The 26,945-nt window shown below is 41.8% G+C and overlaps 1 protein-coding gene across 1 annotated transcript in view; it reads right to left on the bottom strand.

Moving 5' to 3' along the window:
* Positions 1-26,221, bottom strand: part of Pkp2 (plakophilin 2) — a 67,616-nt gene extending 41,395 nt beyond the window's left edge. The window contains 5 exon segments of the mRNA XM_059277532.1: positions 1,876-2,083; positions 10,529-10,664; positions 14,437-15,005; positions 15,375-15,487; positions 25,960-26,221. Of these exon segments, the coding sequence (XP_059133515.1) occupies positions 1,876-2,083; positions 10,529-10,664; positions 14,437-15,005; positions 15,375-15,487; positions 25,960-26,182 (1,249 nt within the window). The 5' untranslated portion in view covers positions 26,183-26,221.
* Positions 26,222-26,945: the final 724 nt, after the last annotated feature.

Below are 26,945 nucleotides of genomic sequence, written 5' to 3'. Positions count from 1 at the left end.
TGTTTTACTAATATTGCCCACTACCAGAGGAAATATAGCTATTTAAATAAATCTCCTTTAACTTTTATATAGCAAAATACAGATTTTTACATCGAAGGAACCTTGCCATCTTCACTGAAGAGTAAAGGTCAGAAGTGCCAGTGGCACAGACTACAGGCGTCTTACTACGTAGAGCAACAATTCCTTTCTGAGGCCTAGAAACCACTTATTTAGCTGTTCTAGAGCTAAAGGGAATAATTTAGAACAATTAGTAGCAAATGCCAAAGTATCAGTTTAGTTCAATTAATACAATTAAACGCCCTCCTGTAGAGGTCTGGCTTGCACTCCATTCATCAGCTGTACATACATCCCATAATGCCTGGATGGTTTCTATGGCAACAGCATCACAGAATGCTCTTTGACTTTACCCTTCTATCATCTATACAGGAGAAGTATGGTTTGATGGATTATTTTCTCAAAATAACCTCCCTTTCCCAATTTTCCCTGCTACTACATATCTTAACCCAATCACTAATTTCCAGGTTTCCTTTACATGACCAGAAGCTTGCTCCCACCTTCCTTCTAGTCAAGTTCACTTTGCCAAGAATAACTGTCATTCTCCTTCAAAACATGCACTAAGGCCCTTACATCCCTTTAAAGACCCAAAGTGAGACAACCTCCACCCAAGAGTCTTTTCTGACTATGAAGAGGAGAATATTCTTGATTTTCTTATGGTTCATTGCTACATGAAGAAAATGCTGGGCTCTGAATGGAAAGTGTGGTCTTTTATCACAGTCTTTATGTTCTAGTTGAACAGACAGAAAAACAAAATAATTCCCCCAACCCCAGGCTCAGTGCCTAACACCAAAGGTATGCTCTGAATGTTGGCTGAACGAAGGCATCACTGTTAATTTTTGCAGATATTCCCATGTAAGTGACAGACATGAGAGGAATCATATGGGACACAGCATGTTGACAGCAGGGCAGCTTGGTGCTACCCTTCATATAGTTTATACTGTTAATATATCAAAGTAAGGGGTAGGTATCCCCAGCTCAGCATGTGCAAGGGCCTAGCAGAGTTTTATATATAAATAGAAGGATATATTGGTAAATTTTATAGAAAAAAATACATTTGTCTAGCAGCAAGCTTGTCAAGCATGAACAAGGGCCTGGGTTCAAGCCCTGATAGTAAGAAAAAAAGTATTTGCCAGAACACTGGCAACTACTATTATTAATTCTTGAAACCTTTTGATAACTTCATTCTTTGAGCTCAGTTTCTTTGACAGTAAAACTGAGGTTTAATACCTCATAATATCTCAAAATCTAAAGTGATTTTGGTGATAACTACATTTCAAAATCACTGGAGCTATGGAGGCCGCAGTATGCAGAGTCCAGGTAACAGAAAGATGTGAAAAATGGCTCTTTGCACTTTGAACAGTTTGAACAATGAACATTTATGAACCTATCCATTTCACTCCTCTCACAGATTCAGAATGCTGACTGTTGAATAAACACTTGGACGGACATGCTTCTTCCCATTTTCCTTTAGAATGTTTTGAGATACCCGGGGTAACATCACATCCCCATACATTCTCAAACCACAGAGCTGGCTACGAGTGAAGCTAAGTAGAATTTTCACATAGTCAACCTTGTCAAAAAGTTGTTCTGAAAACATTTAGTCATAGGTGTACAGAGTTTCCAATTTAAAATATTAAGCAAAATCTTCAGAATATTTTCTCCTTCAGAAGAAAAGAGTTCAGATTCTGGATATAAGCCAAGTGGTGTAGATCAATGATCCTATTCATCACCTGTTCCAGGAAATTTAAGAAAAACACGTGACTTAAAGCCCCTGGCTGGTCGCCGCATTTCTGGGCTCTTACTGGTTAGTGGGAATACCTGTTATTTGCTTTTTTGTCTCCAAGTCTCTGGTCTGCTTCAGCACCTGGAGCAGGCGAGGTACCCCACTCAGCTCAGCCACCTCCAGCTTGTTGTCATTGTCTTCAAACACCAAGTTCCTCAAGGCTCCACACACAGCCCGCTGAACATCTTCGTTCTGAACTTTGAGCAGCTGTAGGAGCTTAGGGATGCCTCGAAGCTGATTAACCTAGGGAAGAAATCAATGTATATACCCTCTACTTATTAATTTTGATGTGGCATTAAGACATTCAATATCTTAGGAATAGCTGCTCACTGATTATAATGCTTGTCAGTCAACAACTATATGTGGCACAATCTGAGACTCACACTGTACAGATTACCTGTTCCGATCGTAAAAATCTGTAAATGAGCTTGAAGAAAGGTTAAGTAACAAAGGATGGGTAAAGGAAGTTTAAATAGAGGAAAAAGAATTTGTTAATAAAGCCTGGAAAACAATAAAAATAGGATAACCTCAAATCTGGAGACTAGGAAAGTTTGATGAAAGAATACAAAATTACACAAATTACATGAGTGCTTTTTCCAGAATAAAGATTTGTGATTAGTTAAAATGAGTAAAAATTATCATCAATAGTAGGAAAAATGCTTTTATTGTGGCAACACTAGGAGCCTTGAAACATACTCCCAAATCTAAGTTACTGTCAACTGCTTAGAGTACTTAAAAGGATGCCGTAAGCTATGTGAGAATTTTAAGTAAAAACAATTATACCTTTTAATGTGCTATTTAAAAACATTTCTTCTATTCACACATGCAAGGAAGAACATGCATGCTGTCTACTAAGAGAAAGAGCCACAACTAGGAAGGGAAGAGAAAGTGAGACCACACAGCTGCGTATGCTAGTACACGCCTTAGTGAACTACAGCATGTACCCTAGCCTTTGTTCTTCACAACTGGAAGCTACAAAATGAGACCCAATCTCAAAAAACAAACAAACAAAAAACAAACAAACAATAAAAATAAAGCAACCAAAAACAACAAAGATAAATGAAAATAAATAAATTAGATTCATACATTGTGGAAGATGAAAAGAGGCTGAACAGTGAATAACGTCAATTTGAGCAGTGATTTCGTATTTTAGGCTGCAAATACCATAAAGAAAACAAAAGGTGGACACGTCATCTGGAATGTTGGCTTACAGTCCAATAGTTGTCCTCATCATTGCCTCCATCTACACCTGACTTTTAAATGTTCAAGTTGGCAAGGGCTTTTGTGCAGACCTCACTCATTTGCATCATCATAATGTAGATGTTTTTAGATGTTTTTATGACTGACCCTGGGTTTTGCTATCAAGTGAGGCACACAAGTACCTGAACAGCCAGCTCTCTGCGCAGCTGGTGCCAATGGCACATTTGCATATTATCAAACTCTAGCTACCCTCCTTCATACAGAAAGCATAAGCAAGGACTGGCAAGATGGCTCAGTGGGTAAGGTTACTTGCTGCCAAGCCTGATGACCTAAGATTGACCCCCTGGAACTCACACAGTAGAGGAAGAGAACTGACTTTTACAAGTTGTCCTCTGATTGCTACTTGTGTGCCATGATACTTGTGTGCAGGTATACATGTACAGTAAATAAATATGAAAAAGTAGTAAAAGCAGAATTTATGGGAAGAATCTTCCAATCTTACAATTTCTTTTGTTAGGATTGGGGAAAAGACCAGCAAGACAGGAATAAAAACCAGCATTATACAATAATTTAAATAGTAAATAATAATAACAACAACAACTATTATAATAATAGTAACAACTCTCCCTCCCATTCTACCTGATAGAGGTATCAGCATAGTTTTGGGTTTCATATGCACTATCTACTTCACAGCTTGTGATAACATTATGGAAAGTACTTTTTATAAAAAAGTTACATAAAATCCAAAAATGGGGCAGACATTGTCCGAGTGCTTGGTTGGAGGTTAGGCCAAATTTGGGCATCTCAGAGAGGACTTCTGGGGGGGGGGGTATTGTCTAATACACCCCAGCCTGAAGCACAAAATGGACTAAGAGATCAAGGTATAAATAGATGTTAGGCTAGTGCTCACATACTGGAAGGTACGCTATATGTTACCACAGGAAAAAGGTAAAGTCCAACCCTTGCTCAGCCATTATTAGAGAAGTTCCTTCTTGTAGTAGACAGTAATTAACAAAGAGATCCACAACCGGACAATGTGCAAAAGAGCAAGAGATTTTAGAGCGCTCGATCCTAAATGGGATGTCTCATCTAACCCTCCTCTCAGGGGTCAGGGGAGCTATGTGGAAGAGGAGGCAGGAAGACTGTAAGAGTCAGAGGAGTGATGCACACGTGAACTCACTGAGACTGTGGGCAGCATTCATAAGGCCTGAACATGTTCAAGCCAAATAAGGTCCCAGCATTGAGAAGGGGAAGTGGACACAGGATCCTGACCTAATGAAGAAGCTATCTATAGCTGATACCCACTGACAAATGGCAAATCAACACAGTATTTAATAATGAATTGGTCATTAAAGAAATCAAGAAGGGAAAATTTAAAAGTCCTAGAACTGAATGAAAACAACACATGCAAAGTGTGTGGTGGTTTGAATGGGAGCGGCTCCAATAGGCTCACACACTGGAGTGCTGGCCTCCCACTGGAGGAACTGTTTGGGAAGGATCAGGAAGTTGTTGGAGGTGTGCCACTGGGGAGGGGTTGGGGGCTTTGCAGATGAGGTACTGCTCAGTTACTGCTCAGGGCCATGTTGGTCTGCCTGCCTGCTGCCATAGTGTCTGCCATCATGGTCATGAACTCATCCTCTGAAAATGCTAATTCCTAATAAACTCTTCTTTTTGTAAGATGCTTTGGTCATGGTGTTTTGTCACAGTAATAGAAAAGCAACTAAGATAAAAGTTAGTACCAAGAAACAGGCTATTGTTGTGGCAGGCCTGACCATGCTGTTCTTTAGAGGAATGTGGAAGATTTGAGGATTGTGGACTAAGAAAGCAGCTGATCTCTAAATATCGCTTAATGGACCACCTTAGTGGGAATGTGGAAGACAGTAGTGCTAAGAATAATGTGGACTACGAAGGTCAAGCTCTAGGGATTTCAGAGGGGAAAAAGTATTAGCAACTGGACTAATTCTTATTTCAGCAAATAATGTGGCTGCCTTTGCCCTTCTCTTAAGAATCCATGTCAGGCTAAATTGAAAGTTTTGGACTAACTTTATTGGTTGAGGAAATTGTAAGACAGGCTAATACTGATTCTGTTGCATGGCTATTAGTGACCACTTGCTACAGGGCTACAGGGAAAGGAGCAAGAGGGCTTCACTTTCCTTTCCTCCTCCAACTACCATCTCCTAGCTTCATTCCCAGCTCTATAGCGATCACATGCTGCAGCCTCATCTTCTTCTCTGACCCCATCTCCAGAAGATCACGTAGATCTTCTCCTACATCCTTCTTTACTACCCCATCCCTTTGTCTCAGACACCAGCTCCCTCATGCATTCCCTGGGATCCACTGGCTATACTGGCCAGGAAAGCAGATAGGCAAGCTTCACTTTCCCTCCTTCCTTCCAAATCCAATCCCTCAGCCTCATCCCCAGGTCTGTGGCCTCTTCTCCCTCTATAGCCCCTCTCCCAGGGGACTATTCAGATCGTGGAGGCACACCCTGCTTTCTTCTCTCCTGTGGACCCTGTCACCTTTAGCTCATCCACATTCTTGTCAGCTCCTAATACCTAGAAACATATTTTCCCTGAAACCCCCAGTGGCCACACCTATCAGGATCCCAGAAATATTCCCTACCAGGCACACCACAGCTACCATATTCTCCTAAGAACAAGAGAGGGCAACAGAAACCAAAGAACAAAATGCCCACTCAACAAAGACAAGATTAGGTATCACCACCAAGAATTACAATCTTCCCAAACACATATGCCTAGACTCCAGCATAAAGACACAATAAAAAATAGCCAGTACAATATCTCCACTAGAGCGCAGCAACCCTAAAGGAGGCTCCAAGAAATGCAATATCACTGAAGCACAAGACAAGAATTTCAAAATACCCTTCATGAATATGTTAGATGGCCTTAAAGAAGTTATGAATAAATCATTAAGGAAATCTGTGAAAACACAAACAGTGGAATGAAGTGAATAAAACAGCTCAAGACTTGCAAGTGGAAAGAGAATCACTATTTGCTTGATATATACCACTTACCAAAGTTAAATTAAGATTATATGAGCAATTTTAACAGTTCTATACCTCCTAGTGAAATAGAAGCAGTAATTAAAAGTTTCCCAACCAAAAATAAACCCCAGGGCCAGATGGTTTTAGTAAAGAATTCACCAGACTTTCAAAGAAGAATTAAAGCCAATATTCCTCAACTTAGTATACAAAATACAAAGACTATACAAAGAATTCTACAAAATTCTACAGAATGGATATTGCCCAATTTATTTTATGAGTCCATAGTTACCCTGATTCCACAACCACATAGACTCAAAAGAGAAAGATAATTACAGAGCAATTTCCCTTATGAACACAGGTGTAAAAATTCTCAATAAAATGCTTGCAAACCAAATCCAAGAACATATTAAAAAGATCATAAATTGACAGATGTAACCCATGGTATAAAAAAACTGAAAGAAAAAAACTAAATGACCATCTCATTAGGTGCAGAAAAGGTGTAAGAAAAAAATGAAACACTTCTTCATGATAAAGGAGAGAACAGGGGTGCAAGGGACATATCTAAACTATTTAAAGGCAATTTATAATCAGCCCATAGCCAACATCAACGTAGACAGAGAAACTTGAAGAACATCCACTAAAAATCAAGAACATGACAAGGTTGTGCACTCTCCCCACACCTTGTCAATATAGTACTTGAAGTTCTAGTTTTATTGCTAGAGCAATACAATGGAAGGAGATCAAGGCGATATAAAATAGAAAGGAAGAAGTCAAAGTATCTTTATTTGCAGATGATGATATTATACAAAAATGACCTAAAAATTCCATTAGGAAACTCCTACAGCTGATAAATACAAAGTCGCTGGATACGAAATTAACACACCAAACTCAGTAGCTCTCCTATACAAAATACAAGCACACTGAGAAAGGAATCAGGGAACACCTTCCATAATAACCCCAAAATATAAAATATCTTGAAGGTAATTCTAACCAAGCAAGAGAAAGTCCTGTATGATAAATTCTTTAAGACACTGAAGAAAGAAATTGAAAGAGGATATCAGAAAATGGAAAGAGCTCGTGGACCAGTAGACTTAATATAGTAAAAATGGTTACCCTACCAAAAGTAATATAAAGATTCACTGAAATCTCCATCAAAATTTCAACACAATTTTTCATAGAACTTAAAGGAACAATTTTCAGCTTCATATGGAAACACAGAAAGCCCAGGATAGCTAAGACAATCCTGAATAATAAAAGAACTGCTGGAATTATCAACATCCCCACTCTCACATTTTATAACAGAGCTACAGTAATAAACACAACATGGTATTGGCAAAGAAACAGACATGTTGATGAACTCAATTGAATTGAAGACCCAGAAATAAATTCATACACCTTTGGACATCTGATTTTGATAAAGAAGACAGAAATATACCCTGGAAAAAAGATACCATCTTCAAAAACTAGTGCTGGCCAAACTGGATGGCTGCACACAGAAGAATACAAATAGATTAATACTTATCACCCTGTACAAAACTCAACTCTAAATAGATCAAAGATCTCAACTTAAGACCAGATAAACTGAATTGGATAGAAGAGAAATTAGAGAATAGTCTTGAACACATTGGTACAGGATAAGACTTTCTGAACAGAACATCATTAGCACAGGCACCAAGAACAAAATTAACAAGTGGGGACTCATGAAATTGAAAAGCTTCTGTAAGGCAAAGGACACTATCATTTGAATAAATGACAGGTTACAGAATGGGAAAAGATCTGTACTAACTATATATTGTAACGAGTCTTTCTCTGTCCCGCCAGCCAGTTCCCAAATAATGACATGGAGACTTACTATTAATTATGAAAGTTCAGCCTATAGCTTAGGCTTGTTTCTAAGTAGGTCTTATAACTTAAATTAATCCATTTCTATTAATCTACATTTTACCATGTGGCCTTTTACCTTTCTTTCATTCTGTATGTCCAACTCCCTCTGTGTTGGTATCTCCCCTTACTTCTTCTCTCTGCCCAGAAGTCTCACCTGTACCTCCAGCCTAGCTATTGGCCATTCGTTCTTTTTCAAACTAATCACAGCAATATATCTTTACACAGTGTACAAACATTCCACAACAATACAGCCAATAGAGGGCTAATACCCAAAACATATAGAACTTTAAAAAATGGACATGAAAAAAAAATAACCCAATTAAAAATGGGGTACAGATCTAAACAATTAATTCTCAAAGAGGAAACTCATCAGGAAAATCCAAATCAAAACTACTTTTGAGATTTCATCTTACACCTCTCAGAATGGCTGTGATCAATAAAAATAAATGACAGTTCATGCTGGTGAGGATGTTGAATAAGAAGAACACTTCTCCATTGCTGTTGGGAGTGCAAATTTGTACATCCACTATAGAAATCAACGTGGCAATTTGCCAGGAAGGTGGGAATAGGTTTTGGTTTTTTTCCCCCCAAGACAGGGTTTCTTTGTGTCGCTTTGGTGCCTGTCCTAAATCACGCTCTGTAGACCAGGCTGGCCTCGAACTCACAGAGATTCACCTGGCTTTGCCTCCCAAGGGATTAAAGGAATGTGCCACTACTGTCCAGGAAGGTGGGAATAGATCTACCTCAAGATTCAGCTATACCACTCCTGGGCATATACCCAAAGGATGATTCATCCTGCCACAGAGACACTTGCTCAACTATGTTCATTGCTGCTCTACTCATAATAGCCAGAAATTAGAAGCAACCTAGATGTCTGTTAACAGATGAATGGACATTATGAAATTCTGGTATAGTTACACAATAAAATATTATTCATGCATTTAAAAATAACATCATGAAATTTGCAGGTAAACATGAGGAGCTAGGAAAAAAATCATCCTATGTGAGGTAACTCAGACTCAAAGATAAATATGGTATGTATTCACTTATATGTTGGTGTTGGTTATTCATTCTTCAATAAGCAGGCTATAACCCTTATAACCACAGAGGTTAGGTATACAATAAGGGATTAAGGGGAGGGATGGATCTCCCTAGGAGTGGGAAATAGAATAGATATGGATGGATGGGGGTGGGTGGGTACTGGAACAGGAGGATCAAACAGGGAGGGGAAGAAAGAGGAGGGAGAGAAAGGAAATATGGAGGACAGCTAAAACTAAGGGCCATTTGAGGGGTTGTATGGAAACCTACACAGTAGAAGCTTCCTAAGATAGAGAAAGTCAGTCTAAATAAAATTGCCAAATAAAAGGGAGACAGAGCTCCAACTGGACGTCTCTCATCACCACACGAAGCTTCCAGTGCGAAGAATGGGTTACATCTCATTGTACTTGTCTTAGTTAGGGTTACTATTGCTGTGATGAAGTCTCATGACCAAAAGCAAGCTGGGGAAGAAAAGGTTTACTTCATTCACAGTTCCATATAACAGTTCATAATCAAAGGCAGTGAGAGCAGGAACTCAAGCCGGACAGGAACCTGGTGGCTGGAGCTGACACAGAGGCCAAGGAGGAGTGCTGCTTACTGGCCTGCTCCCTACAGCTTGCTCAGCCTGCTTTCTTATAGACTACAGGACCACCAGCCTAGGGATGGTACTACCCACAGTGGGCTGGGCTCTCTGTCATCAATAACTAATTAAGAAATGCCCTACAGGCTTGCCTACAACCTGATGAAGGCATTTTTCTCAATTGAGGTTTCTTCCTCTCGATGACTTTAGCTTGTGTCAAGTTGACATAAAACTATCCACCACAGTGTTCTTGGCCAAAGGGGTCCCATGGGAAACCTCAAACAACCCAGGCTATTGTCATGCATATTTGTTGCTCTCCACAAATTGACACACTATTATTGTGACAACAGTAATAAGGCCCTATTATTGAAGACAACACCTACATAACTCACTAAACACAGAGAAGTCAGGGTACCTACCTAGAACCTTTACTCTTACTAACTAGACTTTATGATACTGGAGGGTATTGTGCACCCTACCAGAGGAGAAAGATAAACACCAACTGAGCCGCAAACCCTGTGATCTACAATATATGCTGGTATGATCGTGGGCCAAAGCTTTGTAGGAGTAACTAACCAAGATCTGATTTGATTTAAGGCCAAGAACCTGAGACTAGATAGGCCAGGAACCTAGGGAAAAATCAAAAACTACTCTTCTGCTAAAAGAATGTAGCAATAAAATGAGTCCTAATGACTTTCTACTATACTCATAGATCAGTGCAGCTAAAGATCTCCTTAAATTCACTGTGTAGGCAAGAATGAGCTTGAGTTTCTCATCTTTCTGTCTTCAACCCAAGTGCTAGGATTACAGATGTGAGTCAGCACTCTGGGTTTGTATAGTGTTGGCTTTGTGTGTACTAGGAAGCACAGTATCAGTCTTTGGTGAAAAGTTTTAAGTTTACATCAAGGACTTGTTTTGGTGTGCAGGGTCAACACATCACTGACGGTTTGCTAGATTTTACATGGGCTTAGAGGATACTCACCCTTTTCCGTGCTTCAGATTTTTGAAAGCTCTCATGCTGTATAAAAGTAGCTGCGGCAGAAATCCTGGACAGTGGTACATGGTCTGCATCGAGCATATTCACAGCTCTCTCCAAGGTCATCTCCATGTCTACATTCCTAGACAAATAGTCACAGCTTTGGTGAGAATGCAAACCATGGCCTCTTGATTGTCTGGAAGTGACTTAACTAGTATTAGAAGCACCTACAACATCTGCACTCTAAATTTTCTTTAGTCTAAGAAATATCAGCACTGGAAATCAAAAGGTACCAGGAGCTAGTGGTAGAATTTCTGTACTTTTCCTTAACTGGTCTCTGAGGATGTTGTAGAAGAGAGAGACAAAGAAATGCAACTCTCTAAGATAAATAGGTATAGTATGATAATTATACAAAAAAAAAGACTTAAAAATCCCCAACATGACCATTTCAATACAATTTAAAGAAAATTTATTCACAGAAATTAAAAACCATCCCTACTCTGGGAATTTCACAACTATAGTAGAAACATCTCCCCTACAACCAACCAAAACAATTTAGATTTTTCTCAGAGTTGCTCAGAATCTGCTATTTCACCTGAAAATACAACAGCAACCAGAACAACTCACTTTGGTTTTGGTAAACTAAGCTATGCTGGTGTGACAAATGCATCAGGAAAAGGGATGCTTAAATGACTTCCAATCCTACTCTGCCACCCTTCGCTCTGCCACCGCAGGGGGTTCATCTGGAGCCTGAGGGACAATGTGTCCTTTACTCTTCGGTGACGATGAAGTCATATGTAGTCGGTCACAGAGAAGCTCCTTTATAGAAGACATGACTTGTGAAACAATAACCCCCAACTAACTCACAGAGCAACACTTTGCTTTCTTTTAATTTCTGCTGTGAAGGTGACTAGATTACTAGGAATACAAACACAAAAGACATCTTGGGAGACTGTTTTCTAACATCTGCTAGCTTATAAGTTCAGTGTGGATATTCTCTATCAAAACAGCTAATTACTACATGCGTATGTGAGAAGTGAGTGTCAGTGGCACAGCAGTGTCCCTGTGTGGTGGGTGTGCCGAGGGGAGGCAGTGACCTGGTGAGTATGCAGAGGTGAGGATATAAGAAGCAATGTAATGAATTTTCTGTAATACATTTTCATACACAGAAATTCAGGATATGCCACCTCAAACTATGAAGCTCTGGCTACTGTTTATGTTGAGCTGAAAGGCTCTTCATCAGTATAAAGGTATTTAAAGAAAAGCAGACCACTGCTGGCCTCTACACTGAGAACTATATAATAACCTCAAATTTGAAAACATACTTCAGGAGACGACTGTAAGTAGTTAACAAAGAAGGCAGGCCAGAGCTAGGGTTCAGCTCGGCATGCACAAAGCCCTGGTTCCCTCCCCATTACCAGTGTGGTAGTACAAACCCATAATCCCAGTACTTGGGAGGTAGAGGCAGAAGGATTAGAAGTTCAAGACCAGTATGGGCTACAAGATAACACTTCCGGAGGCCCACAGAAATATGACTTGACAGATGGTGTTGGGGAGACAGGTGAGAGATCAGAAAGAACAGTTGTCCCCAGACTCCTGTCTTCCAAAGCAGGAACTCAAAAAGTAAGCCTTTCAATTCTATAGTTATGACTCTCAGTGTAGATCGGCTGAGGTGAGAGCTTGATAATAGCATGCTTCCATGGCTTCCATAGCAACACACACACACACACACACACACACACACACACACACACACACACACAAATAGAAAGAAAGAAACTTAACAAATGTAAATAACAAATACAAGAGGAAGAACACAAAATGCTATTGGTTAGAATAAGAGTCATTATAGAAAATACTGCCCCCCCCCAAAAAAAATCCTAGTAATTTTTTGTGTGTGGAATGCCCGACTTACATTCCTGCCACACGGTTTGCCCTAGTCTGGCTCTCCTGACACAAGCATCTCTGAAGCCATTAGGCTCCTTCCTGCAAGTGTCGTCAAAACAAGGAAAAGTCACCCGGCTGCCCAGAGTGCAGTAAGAATGCTGCTGTGGAAACACGACTCAGTCCTATCAGCGCTTCTGAGAGCAGGCAGAGTCGAAGCCGAGGCAATAAGCCTTCAACTGGGAAGTCTGACAGGAAGATCCCAGGGAAGGCAAGTGGTGCAGATGAGGTTCCTCAGCGGCCCTAACGGACGTCTGCACAGCATGTCAACATGAGGAGAGCCAGGGACAACGAAGACAGCAAACAATGCGGTTGGCATTACACAGGAGAAGAACTGATTATTATTCATAAACTATTAATTAAAAATAGGAAACAGAAGTATAAGCAAGAACACCACACTCTCTGAAGTTCAGAATGTGTCACCTCACTCTACGCAGTGTCGGTTACCGACCGTCGGCTGGAGGGCATTGGAAACAGCAGGTAAGAAGGGAGTCTTGGACCTCTCTGCTCTACTTAAATCAGGCCACAAAACTAACTTCCCAGGAGATAGGTACCCTTGCACAGAAGAGGATATTCCTTACTATTAGAGACAAGGGACGAGGCTAAAACACCCTTACAAAGGATTACAATAACACTCATCTTGCGTTAGCTTTCTGAGGACGGTTCCTGGTCTCTGCTCCCCAGCTCACTACACCGACCCAAAGGCTCTTCCTCTTGCTATACACATTTGTCACTCTTGGGTGTAAAAGGTATATAAACACAGGGTCCTTTGGGACCTACTTTCCTTTCTAAAGACTTCTCTTTTATATGTTAAAATGAGGATATATGATTTTCCATTGTTAAAATAATAATTATAATAAACATGATGTGGAGGATAGTCAGTGTGACCTGTTCTCTGCTCTCAAAACCTTGCCTGGTGATCTGCTGGAGATCCACTCTCCTTAGTCGCCATTACTTGGTCCTAGGGTGCACTGCTCTGCATTCTCTGAATCATTTGGCACAGAGCTGTTGCTTACAACACACCCTGCTGATTTTCTCTGTCCCTCTCCCAGATGCTCACCCAAGCCATTCAGTTTTTCTCTCTATGGGGCTTTATAGCAGTGCAGGACACATTGGGAGTGTCTAAGATTCATTTATTGAATTATTCAATTCTTAGAAGTACAAAAATTGCACTTTTGGAAAACTCCACATAGAATTTTTCACTTAGTGATTTTTATAAAACTTTCTTATTAGTCTGTAGACAGGCGATGAGGATCTCCCCTACCCTGAGACTGTTTCCAGCTACATCAGCCACTGCCTGATGCATTTCCATTCTTCTGGAAAGACAAACCCATAGTTTAGTACTGTGCATCAAAATGTCCCACATACATGAAAAAAATACTTGGTGGGTATAGGAAGGTAGAGACTGGAAACAGGGTCTGGCCAGAGGTGAAATGTAAAACAGTGGAATAAGGGTAGAGGACTCGGTGGGTGGGTGTGGCGCAAGTGTCTCTGGGAGCAGCCAAGAGCTCTGAACTGTCAGCGGGAAGGGCTGTGCCACTGTTTCCTAGTTAGAGAAATACCTCTGGCTTCCTCTCCTTCCCAAAGGAAGTAAAACTTTCCCTTCAGAAATCAAAGAGTTAACTCCTAGCCTCTAGAACTTGAGGATCTCAGGAAGAAATTATTCTTTGAAATATAATTAAGTATTCTATTAAAACTACACTGTCTGTTAAAACTATTTTCTGACACAGCCATGGCTAGTGATTGTAGAATTTAAGCAACAAAAGGATCCAGACAGCAAAAGTAGTTATTTCATCTCACTCTTCTTTCATGATACATTTTTAGTGTCTACTGTGGACCCGCATTGCTCTTAGGGTTCTGAGAATAGAAGAATGAATCGGACATTCGCAAAAAGCTAAAGACTGGGGGTAACAGGTAAGTTATAATACATAAACACAATGTAAAATGTGAGGCAGGTTCGGGAGGCTCACCCGAGCTGGGCATCAGTGAAGGCGCTCCTGTCCACATGTGCATCCCCGCTGCCCACAGCAGCCTGGCCAGCGGTGGGCAGCATCCTCCCTGGGTCTCGCAGGGTGCTGCGGACTGAGCTTCGGGGCCAGGAGGAGCGGGCAGCTCTGCTTTGCACGCCCAGAGGCCGAGCTTGGCTCACGCGCACGGTCTCCTCCAGCAGGCTGCCTGCGCTGTGGCTGGTGCCCGGAGGGTTGAGGGGCATTGTGGGGTTGAGTGGACCATTGTCGAAGACAGCATCACTAAGCGACCCACACCCAGGTGGCCTGCGGACTGTGCCTGCCTGGCGAAGGCCCATGATCTCTGAGCGTGCGTAGCGTGGCAGGGTGAGGCGCCCACCAGACACCCCTTGGCTCCTCCAGGCAAACTGGTACTCGCTGTGCGCACAGCGAGCCCTCTCCGGGCTGCTCTCTGGGGAAATCTCAAGTCTCCTCAGAGGCTGCCTCCAGGATCTCTCCTCCACTGACTTCTGGGAACTGTACTGCGCTGTGCCTCTCCCCCAGGGACTTCCGTAAGTGGCAGTCATGCCAGCCTGTATGAGAGAAATACAATTTAAATAAAGTATAATGATCGACTTTGGCACCAGATCTCATTACAGATGGTTGTGAGCCACCAAGTGGTTTCTGGGAATTGAACTCAGGACCTCTGGAAGAGCAGCCAGTGTTCTTAACCTCTGAGCATCTCTCCAGCCTTCAATGATCAACTTTGGGATTACAATTTAACAAGTCGATTTCTTTGAATAAGACGGAAGTCAAGTCCCTTTGGGCTGTCTCGAGTCATATTTATTTGAATGAGACCACTTTAGAGAATAACACCCCCCACAACCTCTCCCCCCCCAAAAGATGTCTAAAATGGTTTTCCTGAAAATCTGATCACAGAGTTATGTTCTCTGATGTCCCACCTTTAGCATGTCATAGTCCCTAGTGACAGGTGATTGCCTTCCAACAAAGTCATTCTCAACCAAGTGCAGTTTGTAGACATACTCAGGAACACTGCTGGTTCGGTGAAGATTCCCTGAAATTAAGATAACATTAAAATAATTTACAATATAAATGTACCAATCAGCAATTATCAAATGCAGGACAAGCATTTAAGTTGATATCTAAGTGTTTGGAAATGCTGGTTGAAAGCTGTCATCTGGAAATGACAAATGATCAAAGGTTATCAAAACATTTACTGGGTGTTTCCAAATGCCAGGAAGTGCATGACTGTAATGCTGAAGTCCTGATCTCTCTCTCTTCTGAGTGGAGACAGCCTGAGTGAAATCAGGCAAACTATAAAAACCAACCAAACAAACAAACAAAAACTCCAAACGAAACAAGAAAACCAGTACAGGTGAGAGAGTTTTATGAAGATGCAACGTTGTTGTGATGCTGACATTTTCTATGAATCACTGATCGGCTCAGCTGCCCCGTTAGGTGCTAGAGAGCTGGGTTGCTCAGGTCAGAGGTAAGTTCTGCTCCCAGGGTAGGAGCTCAGGAATTTTTTGCTGCTCAGAGGGAACAGGCAATGAATACATCCAAGTGCTACTAGATAAGGGAGGCTGTGTGAAGAGGCAGTGGGGTCAGCCTAGTCAAAGAGAACCAACGCGTACCAACCAGTCTAAGGCCAGGTTAAGGTGTTGGCGAAGTGATTAGGTAGTTAAGAAACGAACCTCTCGTCTATAATGACTGTGCCCGTGGAATCAGGACACTAGCCAACTACCCCACAAACACTTCAGAGGAAAGCCAGGGTCTGTGCTCAGCGGTGCATGTCTCATACATCTTGAATTACTCATCTCTAAGGAATGTGGGGTGAAGACAGTACTGTGTCCCTCTCCTGCCTCTTTAGCCTTTTCCTGGCATCTGTTTCGTAATCTCTTTAAAAAAAAAAAAAGACGTCTAAAATCTTTTTCTATTTTTTATTTTTGTCACATAGCATTCTTTTACACACATGAGGAAAAAGACACTCGACTGTCCTGAGACTTGAGAGCCTCAAGAGATGCTTGAAATAGAACACAGGCAGTCCCTTTCAATGTGACAGAAATGATCAACATACTTCCCAACAAAGTGTTTAAATGTTACAATTTCAAGAGGCTAATAATATATTCACCAGTTACTCGGAGGAGAATGAAGGTTGTTACCAGAAAGCTGAACAGTTTGAATCCATTTGAATTATGTACATGTGTCTATTTCCTGATGCCAAGCATTTTGTCTAGTTCCTGAGGGGAGGCAGCTGCAGGCTTGTAATATCATTTTCAAGACAGCGAAGTATTGGTTAGTCAGAAACTCTGATTCCAGGAAGCCTGCATTTTCCACGGGGCCTGGAGAGGGTCATGCAGCAAGACAGGACAGGGTGACCAGCTTCTCTCTGAGGATTCACTGAAGCCTCTGGCCAGTGAAGAAGCAAGAACTCCAGCACAGCTAGCAACTTCTAAAAGCCTTTCTCTCGAAACTCCATTTGCAGGGAAAGGATATGTATTAGCCTTCTTGTGCAGCCCTGGTGGCTGATGTTTTTTTCTTATTAGATCATAATTCTATCCAAAGAATCTCTGGAGCCACCTTACTTATGTCAGTTATAAAAAGAGAAAGGGGTGGGGCGGAGGGGGTAAAAGGCTTAGCAACTTTTTGAGATAAAATGTTGTGTAGCATGGATGGCTAATGCTACACAACCATGACTCTCCCTGGAGGAGCCTATGCCCATGCTTGGGTGTGTCTCGCTTCTCATCTCTATGCTCTCAGGCATATGCTACTTCTATCCGAGCACTTTGCTTTCTCTCTTAACCCTAATTCCCAAGCCAGTATTGAAATCTTTTTTAAAATAAAATCTCTAATTTTATTTCACATCTGCTATGTCTGAATTTCTTTGGGTTCAAGCCACAAACACTAGTTTGCCTTGTATCAAGGTCCCTAGACAATTAAGGGAACTTCTCAGGCTGCTGAGGGAGAATGTGTGTGGAGCTGTCTCAGTCCCCATACTGATGACACAGCGGCTCCTTAACTTTTAGCTTCTAGGACAGAGTGCCTAGAATCTAGACTGAGAATGAGGGAAAGGAATTTCTTCAAGCTAGGACAGGTTTTAAGGACTCAAATCTCAAGGGCCTGGCTCCTCCCAGGCTAGCTAATCTCTCTTAAGTCTGCATTGCTGGCTTTTCCTTCACTCCTTGGTCCAGTCCACACTGAGACCACCAGGAAACAGGTGCAAATGTTCTGCTGGCCTAGGACTGGAGACTGGCAGGATAGATTCAGGGAAACACAAGGGCTTTGAGCCTTAAGGGTCTGAGGGAGGTATAATGGAAAAAGGTTATAGTCCTCCTGTCTCCAAAGAAACAGAAACTTCCTACAGAGCCTGTAACTGGCAAATAATTACTAATTAGCTGATGGAGAAGAAACCAGATATCTATTGCTATGATGAGACAGACACCATGACCAAGACAGCTTATAGAAGAAGGCATTTAATTGGAGGCTTGCTTACAGTTTTAGATAGTGAGCCCATGATCATCATGGTGGGAAGCATGGCAGCAGGCATGCCTGGCACTGGAGCAGTTGCTGAGAGTCTTATCCATGGAGGCAGAGAGAGGAGGGAGACTGGCCCAGTGACATACCTCCTCCAACAGGCCACACCTCCTAGTCCTTCCCCCAAACTCTTCAAACAACTGGGGACTAGATGTTCAAATATGAGCCTAAGGGGCCATTCTCATTCAATCACACCAGATTTACTGTTTTGTTTTGTGTTTTGTTTTTAGAGCTGGGTGTGGGAGAACCTGCTCCCTGCTACTAGGGAGGCTGAGGCAGGAGGAACATTTGAAGCAACAACTTCAAGATAGCCAGAACATAGCTGAGACTGCCTCAAAACAGCACCCAAATACGGGTGACAACAACTACAGTATATTAATTTTATCCTCAAGCAAAGGACTAAAATCAACGATAAGTTATTGATTTGCTGTCCAATGTCATCACTGTTTCTAGCTGCCACCCCACCCTCTGAAGTAGTTTTTTCTGGTGCTGTGAGGATTCACTGGGGATCTTAGCTGTCTGATTATTGTGGTTGTATTTTTAAGCCTCCACATAGAGATGGTATGACACTGGGCATGATGACATGTGTCTGTAGGTTGAATTGGGAGGATTATTTGCGTTCAGAATTTATAGTGCCTTCTGGCTCACTGAGAAAATCTCACTTCCAAGAAAAAAAAAGGATCACTGTTGAGATATTAGTTTGAAGACAGAAGTAGCCTTCAATGAACTGCCTGAACTGCCCTTTAGGAAAGTGAGTGGTGGGCATGGCAGCACAAGCCAGTAATCACAGTACTTGTGGGCAGAGACAAAGACAGGCAGATCTGTGAATCTGAGGCCAGTCTGTCTACACTGAGTGAGTTCCCGGCCAGCTATCACAAAAGACTGGAAACAAAAAACACAAGCAATTCTTTTTTATTGTAGAACTGGCTACATCCCTGTGGTGATTGTCCCAACAGTTCCAGCTGCTCAGGACATGGAACAAGGGTATCTGTCCAGCTCGGGGGCTGAAGGCTAGCCTGTGCAAAATAGCAAGTGTCCATTGAAACCTTCTGGTCAAAAAACAAACAATTACAATTCTTCAAAATGATTTTTTTTTTTTAAATAAGGAATCTCAAGCCATTATATCTCTTAGCTTTTCACTGGCTAGGGCCAACATCTTTCTTTACTGAGCCTAACTGCTCTTCCTTTTAAAAAATATTCCTTATATGACAAATGCATTTCCATAGAAAATTTGCATTTTTGTTTATCTCTTGCTGAAACCTATGATTCATAATTATCAAATTCTTTAATTAGTACTCAAAATATCCATCTCCAATATACAGCAGAAGAGAAGAATGGGGAAGGCCACAAAGTCACACAACTGAACTGAGTTAACTAGGCAAAGAGAAAGGGGAGGAGGGAGCTGGGGAGGGTGGAAATAACAAGATAACCGTGTGTGTGTGTGTGTGTGTGTGTGTGTGTGTGTGTGTGTGTGTGTCTGGTGAGCAGTGGGGTGGTGGTGACAGGAATGAAGTGTGAGAAGTTGCAGGCCTCACATCACAGAGAACTTGGAATGCCATGTGGAACACAGATTCTTCTCCCAGAGATAGCAGCGAGACCCAAGGCATTTAAGAAACAACCAACGAGAATTTAAGAGTCTTCACTTGGCAGCTGCCTGGGAAATAGGCCAGATTAGAGCAGCCAGGGGTCCTTATCTCAAAGTGGACTTTTCCTCCTTGACATAAAGAGTCATATCTCATACTATACTTCTAACAGTCCTGCAGTAGCACGTGACGAGTTAAATGTTCATTAGTTATTCTACTCAGACATCCAAAATAGCCTACCTACACAAAGTCAGCATGTAATCTTGCAGGCTGACATTTCTTCTATGCATCACCATAGCGAAGCCAAAAATGTGAGGTCAGTAGTCACGCATGTCCTTGTCTTAGGTGAATGGCAGGTGCCCAAACATCACTCCTCCTCTATTTCTGGGTATGTGGTAAGGGAAACTGCTCTCTACAAAAATGTAGAGGACTCTTCCTGAGTTATCAGAAAAACTGATATTTTGTCTAGGTTGATTCTATATTTGGATAATATATATTTATTATTTTCTTATTTGTATGACTTGTACATTTACCTGTGGTCTTTTGGTACTCTATGATGAATTTATTTTACCTATCAAGAAAAACGTTCATTAGTTTCTATCCTTCAATTTAAAAAATAGCAATCTGGGGTCTGCTCTTTCAGAGGACCTGGGTTCAATTTATAGCATCCACATGGCAGCTCACAACTGTCTGTAACTCAAGTTCCAGGGGATCTGACACCCTCACACAAACATACATACAGGCAAAATACCAAAGCACATAATAAAAATAAATAAATCTAAAAAAAAAAGTTTTTAAAAAAATTCTTTAAAAGAACAATAGCAATCTGGGACTGAAGAAATGGCTCAATGGTTAAGAGCACTGGCTGTTCTTCCAGAGGACCCAAGTTTGATTACCAGCAGCCACATGGTAATTCACAACTTTAACTTCAGTCTCAGAGTATGTGACGCCCCCTTCTGTCTGGCCTCCGTAGATACTGTACCCATCCACATGGTGTAGACTTTCATGCAAGCAAAACATCCATACACATAATAAAACAAATAATTTTTTAAAAAACTTACAAGATTCAGTAAGCTGATGTGACACTCAGTTCACAATCCCATCTAATGTACATGTGTGAGATTTAGGACTCAAGGAAGTAATCAGTAAGCTTCTAATGTGCAATGTATTTTCATTGAAATTCTGGAAATAATGAAATTATAGAATTTGGTTATAATTGCTCTGGCCAACTAACATTACTATACTTAAAGCTATATTGCAGTAAATATGTGCATTCCTTGGAGTGTAAGGGTGCACTGTATTTTTAAATGTGTAGACTGTTTCTAAACATTTTTATTAAGGCCTACATACTAACCTGCCAACCAGATCTTTAAACACTTAAATTTGTACTTCCCAACCCCATAACCAATGTATAAAAGGCATATGGTAGATTTTTTTTTATCTTTCTGTTATAAAAGGACCTTAGACATTGCTTATTCTTAACTTAGTTAAAGGGAAGGTGTTCCTTTGATACGAAGATTAAAAATTCTCTTAATTTATGGTCTATATCCAATCTTGCTGGTGTTATTTAGTGTTTCCTTCCCAAGAAGGAACATGGGACTCATGCGTAAATACATTTGGATACACGCACACAATAGAGTTCTGCATATATCTCAGAATTAAATAACTCAGATTATTTTGAAGACCATCTGAGCTGGAACCAAACACTCTCATTGTAGACCACATTAGTCAAGTCTGAGGTTTGAGTCATGTTATTTGTTATTAAGTTCCATATCAATATTAACGTTGAACCATCTGAAGACAAAATAAGCCTTATTTTAATATATGAGAAAAAAAAAACATTTTAAAGTTTGAGTAGGAATGGCCCCCACAGACTTGTGTGTTTAAGTGCTTGGCCCATGGGAAGTGGCACTATTAGGAGGTGTGGCCTTGTTGGAGTAGGTGTGGCCTTGTAAGAAGTGTGTCACTGTGGGGGTGGGCTCTGAGGTCTCATATGCACTCAAGCTACGCCCAGTGTGGCACACAGTTGCTTCTGCTGCCTGAGGATCAAGACGTAGCACTCTCAGCTCCTTCTACAGCACCATGCCTGCCTGCACACCACCATGTCCTGCCATGACCATAATGGACTGAACCTCTGAAACTGAGAGCAGGCCCCAACTAAATGTTTTTCTTTATAAGAGTTGCCTCTTCACAGCAATAGAAACCCTAACCAAGACAACATCCAAAAGGAAACTGTAAGAGAAGGAGTTAACAAGCCCCAGATAGCTAGAATAATCAGTTATAATGACTGGCCTTCAGTTCCCATGACCACAGCGCAGCCGGCACAGGGTGGCTATGATGGAAGCAAATGCACTCCTCTAAGGTAATTCCTGCTCTAATCTGTTATAATCAGATTCTGTGGCTCTGGATCTTTGTGTGTTCTTACAGTTCCACTCATTCTGAAGCATTCTTACCACTCTCCAACTCAGCATTTTACCACAAAAGGGTATGTTCTTCCCATTTTAGTGGTGAATCATTCTTTCTAACCATTATTTTGTTGGTATTCTATTTTATTTGACAGAGTATAATAAAAAGTTTGTAAAGACAGAAAACAGTCACATAAAATTTTTTTCTGTACCAAATGTGCCAGAAGTGAATGAAAAAGTGTCCTGTGGGCTCTATGAGGCTAACATGGAAGTCACTACACCCTGAGGTGTGAATGATGCGTCACATTCAGAACAGCATGACCACAACCCTGATGGCTTTTCCCCATTCCTGTTTCCTTCTACCTCGTAACTGACTAATCCTCTCTCCAGAATGACTCATTCATGTAATGCCCTTTAGCAAAGGATTCTTACAGCGTAAAGCTCTATGCTATTTTATCTCCAGATAGTTTACCATTGATTTTACATTAAAATTGAATTTCTAATCTAGTTTAAAAAATCATTACAAGCTTTTTTTTCCCTCTCTGAAAGGGCAAGTCTATTACTGGCAATTATCTATGACAGTTATGAAATAATTTCTCTTTGTAACAGCTCCCATTAATTGCCTTTGTTTTAGGAACATGGTTTTATGCTATAACCTAGGCTTGCCTTGAACTCACAGCAATCCTCCTGCCTCAGCTTCCTGAGTGCTGGGATTATGAGCATGAGCCATCACACTTGGCTTTTGTTAACTGCACCGTTTGACACAAAGAATGAATTTCTATTCCTCGCTCCAGAACCTACGATAATCACCAATATTGAAAGCAGCTTCACCAGGAAATCATGTAAGTAAACAGGATGGTTGATGTTTTTATGGTAGATTTTCAAAGACCTTGTAAAATGAATTGGAATATTGTTCACTGTGTGTTATAAGCATTATAATACTACAATTTAAAACAGAAGTTTTAAGTTCTACCTATTTAGGCACTAAATAGAGAATAATGATGTAATATGCTAAATAGTATTTTACAGTATAATAAATTTCTCTTTGCTAATCTTAAATGTTTCTGTTCTGACTTTTATAAGATTTTAAAATTTGATACAATATATGGATATTTTATAACGCAGCCACACACCTTTGAACCTAACTCCACCTAAGAGATAAAACTGACTTTAAAATATTCAAGAGTTTAAAATGATACCAAAAGCCAATGAGTGGTTCACAGTGAAAAACACCCACTTGTAAGAAAGAGACGGAGGGTTAAAGAGCCTTACAAGGTATTAACTACAGATCTGCTACGTTTATCTCATCTCTTTCGCCAGACTATCTGCTGCCTCATTCTTTCTGGTATGTCAACAATCCAGAATTCTCCTGGGCACTGGAGCTAAGAGCAGTAACATCAGGGTCACTTTTTCCAGATCAGCCCTGTTTCAGACATGGCTTGTGTTTTAGCATTAGAGACACAATGCAAATATAAGGAAAATATAAAAATAATGCAGCTACCCAGAGACCCAAACCCTTTCAAAGTGCTTTAATTAAACAACCCGAGAATCACCTCATGTTGCTGTCCCACAGCACACGGATGTTGGCTCCTTGAAGCCGACTTCCTCTCAAAGAAAGGGTCCATTACCTTACCCATGCCTAAGCTGCACTTCTGCGCAGGCTGCCAAATAGCTAACTCTTTTCATCAAAACCAGTTCAAGGGCGTCATTTCTGAGTTGGAAGAGCCACTAATTTGAGCAGAAGCACCAAGGCTGTGCCTTTGGTCAACCATATCAACTCTATGAAATATGACTATGAAACATTCATGCTCATCTCTTCTAGAACAACACATCTCCAACTACCTCTCATGCACAATCCTAATGAATTTTTGAGATTTAAAAAATCTCAGTTTTGGTGTGTGGGGGGTGAGGGGCTAATATCACAATTCTTCCAAAGAGATTTCCAAAGTTATCTTCAGCTAGGAGAAGTTAACACTCACACACTCCGTAATACCCTTGCTGTTCTCTGGATATGCTTATTGCTTTTGATTCAGAGCTGCTGGGTTTAAACTTATTACAAAGCACACCAAATGTGTGTTTAATTCAGCACCTGAACAATGCCCTGCAAAAATAAACATATTCAGTGGCAGTGGCTGAATTCACCAAACAGCTCCTGTATTATTTTGGAGAGGAGAGACCAATTTTGTGGTGCTCGGACCAAACACCCTACAACTGTTGATAGACACACACCTCACACTTGAAAAGAATCACCGTATCTATCTCCTCTACCTTTCCAATGTCATCTAAGGATATAACAAGACAGAATACATGAGCTTATAGAGGACAGTCTGCCATGATCGGTGGTTAGCAGACTGTTCCTTCTGCCCTAGGCTCCACACTGACCCCTCCATTTGTTTACTAGTTGGTGTCTGCTTGCTCTTCTGGGCTAGCCACTCTTACAGGATAAGAACGAACCTCTAATATGCACTGTGTTCCCTGAACAGAAGAGGCAGGCTACTTTAGTCCAGTCTAGCATCGGGCATGAGGGAGTTCAGACTGCAGGATGCAATGACAAGACTAGCCAAATACTGGCCTCAGGGTCCTCATATCTTTAGCCAGAGTCCTAACCCTAAACCTTGGATCTTCTCCCCAGGGACTATGGCAGTTCTTTCTTAGGCAAACCTCCCCATCCTCTCAGGACTTCCTCAGTTTTACTTAGAGGAAAATGGGAAGGAGTCACAAGGACACTTGGGACCCGAATAATCTCATTTTGTGTTAGTAATCAAAACACTTAATACCATAACTAAGGACTAGTTTAAAACTCCAGGTTTTGGCATTTAAATACCAGCTCTGCCACTTTCTCTCTGGAATCCGAGTGTGATTTATTTGCTTAGTTTCCTTAGCTCCAAGTTTGGATCCCCAGAAAACCCAGGTGGTTCATACCTGTAATCCTAGCACATGAGAAGCAGAGTCAGAAAGTTTGAGACTGCAGCTCAGAATAATAATAATAATAATAATAATAATAATAATAGCAATAAAAAAGTAAAAATAAAGAAAAGGAAAAGAAAAAGACAAAACTAAAATGCAAACTACATAGCCTAATTAGGGACATTATAGACACTCAGTTACATGAGCTTACAATCATTAAACATCTCTATTTGTCAAGTATGCAAACATCAACTGCCTTAACCTTTAGACAAATTGAAGAGGACAGCCTTCCAGATTCTGCTGTTTGAAATCCACAGGATGCACGTGAGCATTATTATTCCTAATGGGAGCTACATTTGCCAGAGCTTGTGATGATCAACCACTCTTCTGTCAACTAATCTGTGTACTGGGGTTTAATATTTTTATTTTATTTTATTTATTTTGTGTGTGAGAGCAGTCCTGCACCCACGCGTCTGTTGGTGCTCGTGCTGGTGTGTGGGTGTGAGGTGGGCAGGCGCGGTTCAGCCCGGCCAAAGTCTCCTTCCTTATCCTCCGCAGGGTGTTGAGGTTGCCCCCAGGCCCAAAGTCGCCTCGCCCAATTTGTTCATGTCCCAGACCAAACACTGGCCGCAGATACTAAGTGGAGCACTCCCAAGTACCTGGGCGAGGTAGCCCTACCTCAATTTAGAGGTTGTAGGAGCTGCAGGGCTTTCAAGGTTTCTTTCTAAAAAATATTTATGGAGAGTCATGAACTCTAAAACACCTAAATAAAAGCCAAAACGCGCTATTTTACAGAACAACCACGCACACCAAAAGTCTGCATACAATTTCCAAGTGCATTTGGAATCCGAGAGCACGGACCGGGAGCGGCGGCGAAGGGTGAAACCGACGGAATTTTATTAATAAAGACAACTGTGTGATTAACATAAGAATAAGGTAGACCTGAGCCAAGGTTAAGGAGAAGGAGCGTTTCCGCGGAGTTAAGCGGCCAGTCAGGAGGCGCGGCCGGTCCTGAAAGGGACAGTGAGCAACAGGTGGACGGGCGGACACGGGTCGCACGGCCGGGAGCCGCGCGCCGCGGGTGGGGCTCGACTCACCGCTGACCGCAGAGCTCCTACCCCGGCGGGCCAGGGTCTGCTGCACTTGCTCCTGGATCCGCTGGCTCCGGGCCGCCGTGTCGCCGCGGCCGCTGCTGCCCACCAGCCTCAGCCTGGCCTCGGAGGGCAGGGCCAGGCTGGAGCTGTCCAGGTGTCCTAGGATCTGCTGGCCCAGCACGGTCCGGATGTAGCCACACTCGGCCAGTGAGCCCGGGACCGCCATCGCGTCGGCGAGGTGACCGGCGAGGGACTGCCAGGACCTGCCGGCAGAGCCACGGAGGCGTGGGGACCGGACGCAAGTCCCGCCCCGCCCCGCCCCGCCCAACAGGGACCCAGGCCCGCAGGGGACAGGGGCGTGGCTCCGGCAAAGCAGGCGCACTCAGCCCGGGGCGAGCACGTCCTCCCAGGCCCCACGTACACAGCGCTCGCCTCGCGAAGGATTGTGGGAGGAGCTGCCCTTAGGACAGGTGCAGCTGGGAACTTCGCCTCGTGAAGTGAGTAGCACATCTAGTTAATTAGACTCAGTCACACTGTTCCAAATGTTCACTGATGATGAAAGGTGTGTGAGCTAGAAGTCCTCAAAGTCTTTTTTTATTCTTAGTGCAACTTCAGTACGACGTGCTTTTCGCACAGATGGAGTCCCAGAAACATATGTTCTTCCTCAGTGAAAGCCTCTGCTTGCTCTTGCAAATACACAAATTGTACCCAGTGCGCTCTTGTCCACCCACTTCGTTCTTAAGGAACATGCCCACACAGAGAAACTCCAATAAGAGGCTCAGAGAAGAGATGAGTTTTAATATGCTTTTTAATAGCCCTCCTAAGGTTGAGTAAGTCCTTTTTTTTTTTTTTTTTTTTTTTTTTTTTTGAGTAAGTCCTCTTTATGACAAGCTCTTTGTAGGGGAACCCATGCAAGAGGCCTCTGACATTAAATCCTCCTCAACTTGAGTTTATCATGCTATTAATTATGGTTCAAATGCAGCTGAGTA

This window comes from Peromyscus eremicus, chromosome 12 (genome assembly GCF_949786415.1).
Source record: "Peromyscus eremicus chromosome 12, PerEre_H2_v1, whole genome shotgun sequence".
NCBI classification, from domain to species: Eukaryota; Metazoa; Chordata; class Mammalia; order Rodentia; family Cricetidae; genus Peromyscus; species Peromyscus eremicus.
Note: the sequence above shows the minus strand (reverse complement) of the source record. Positions and strands in the feature narration are given on the sequence as shown.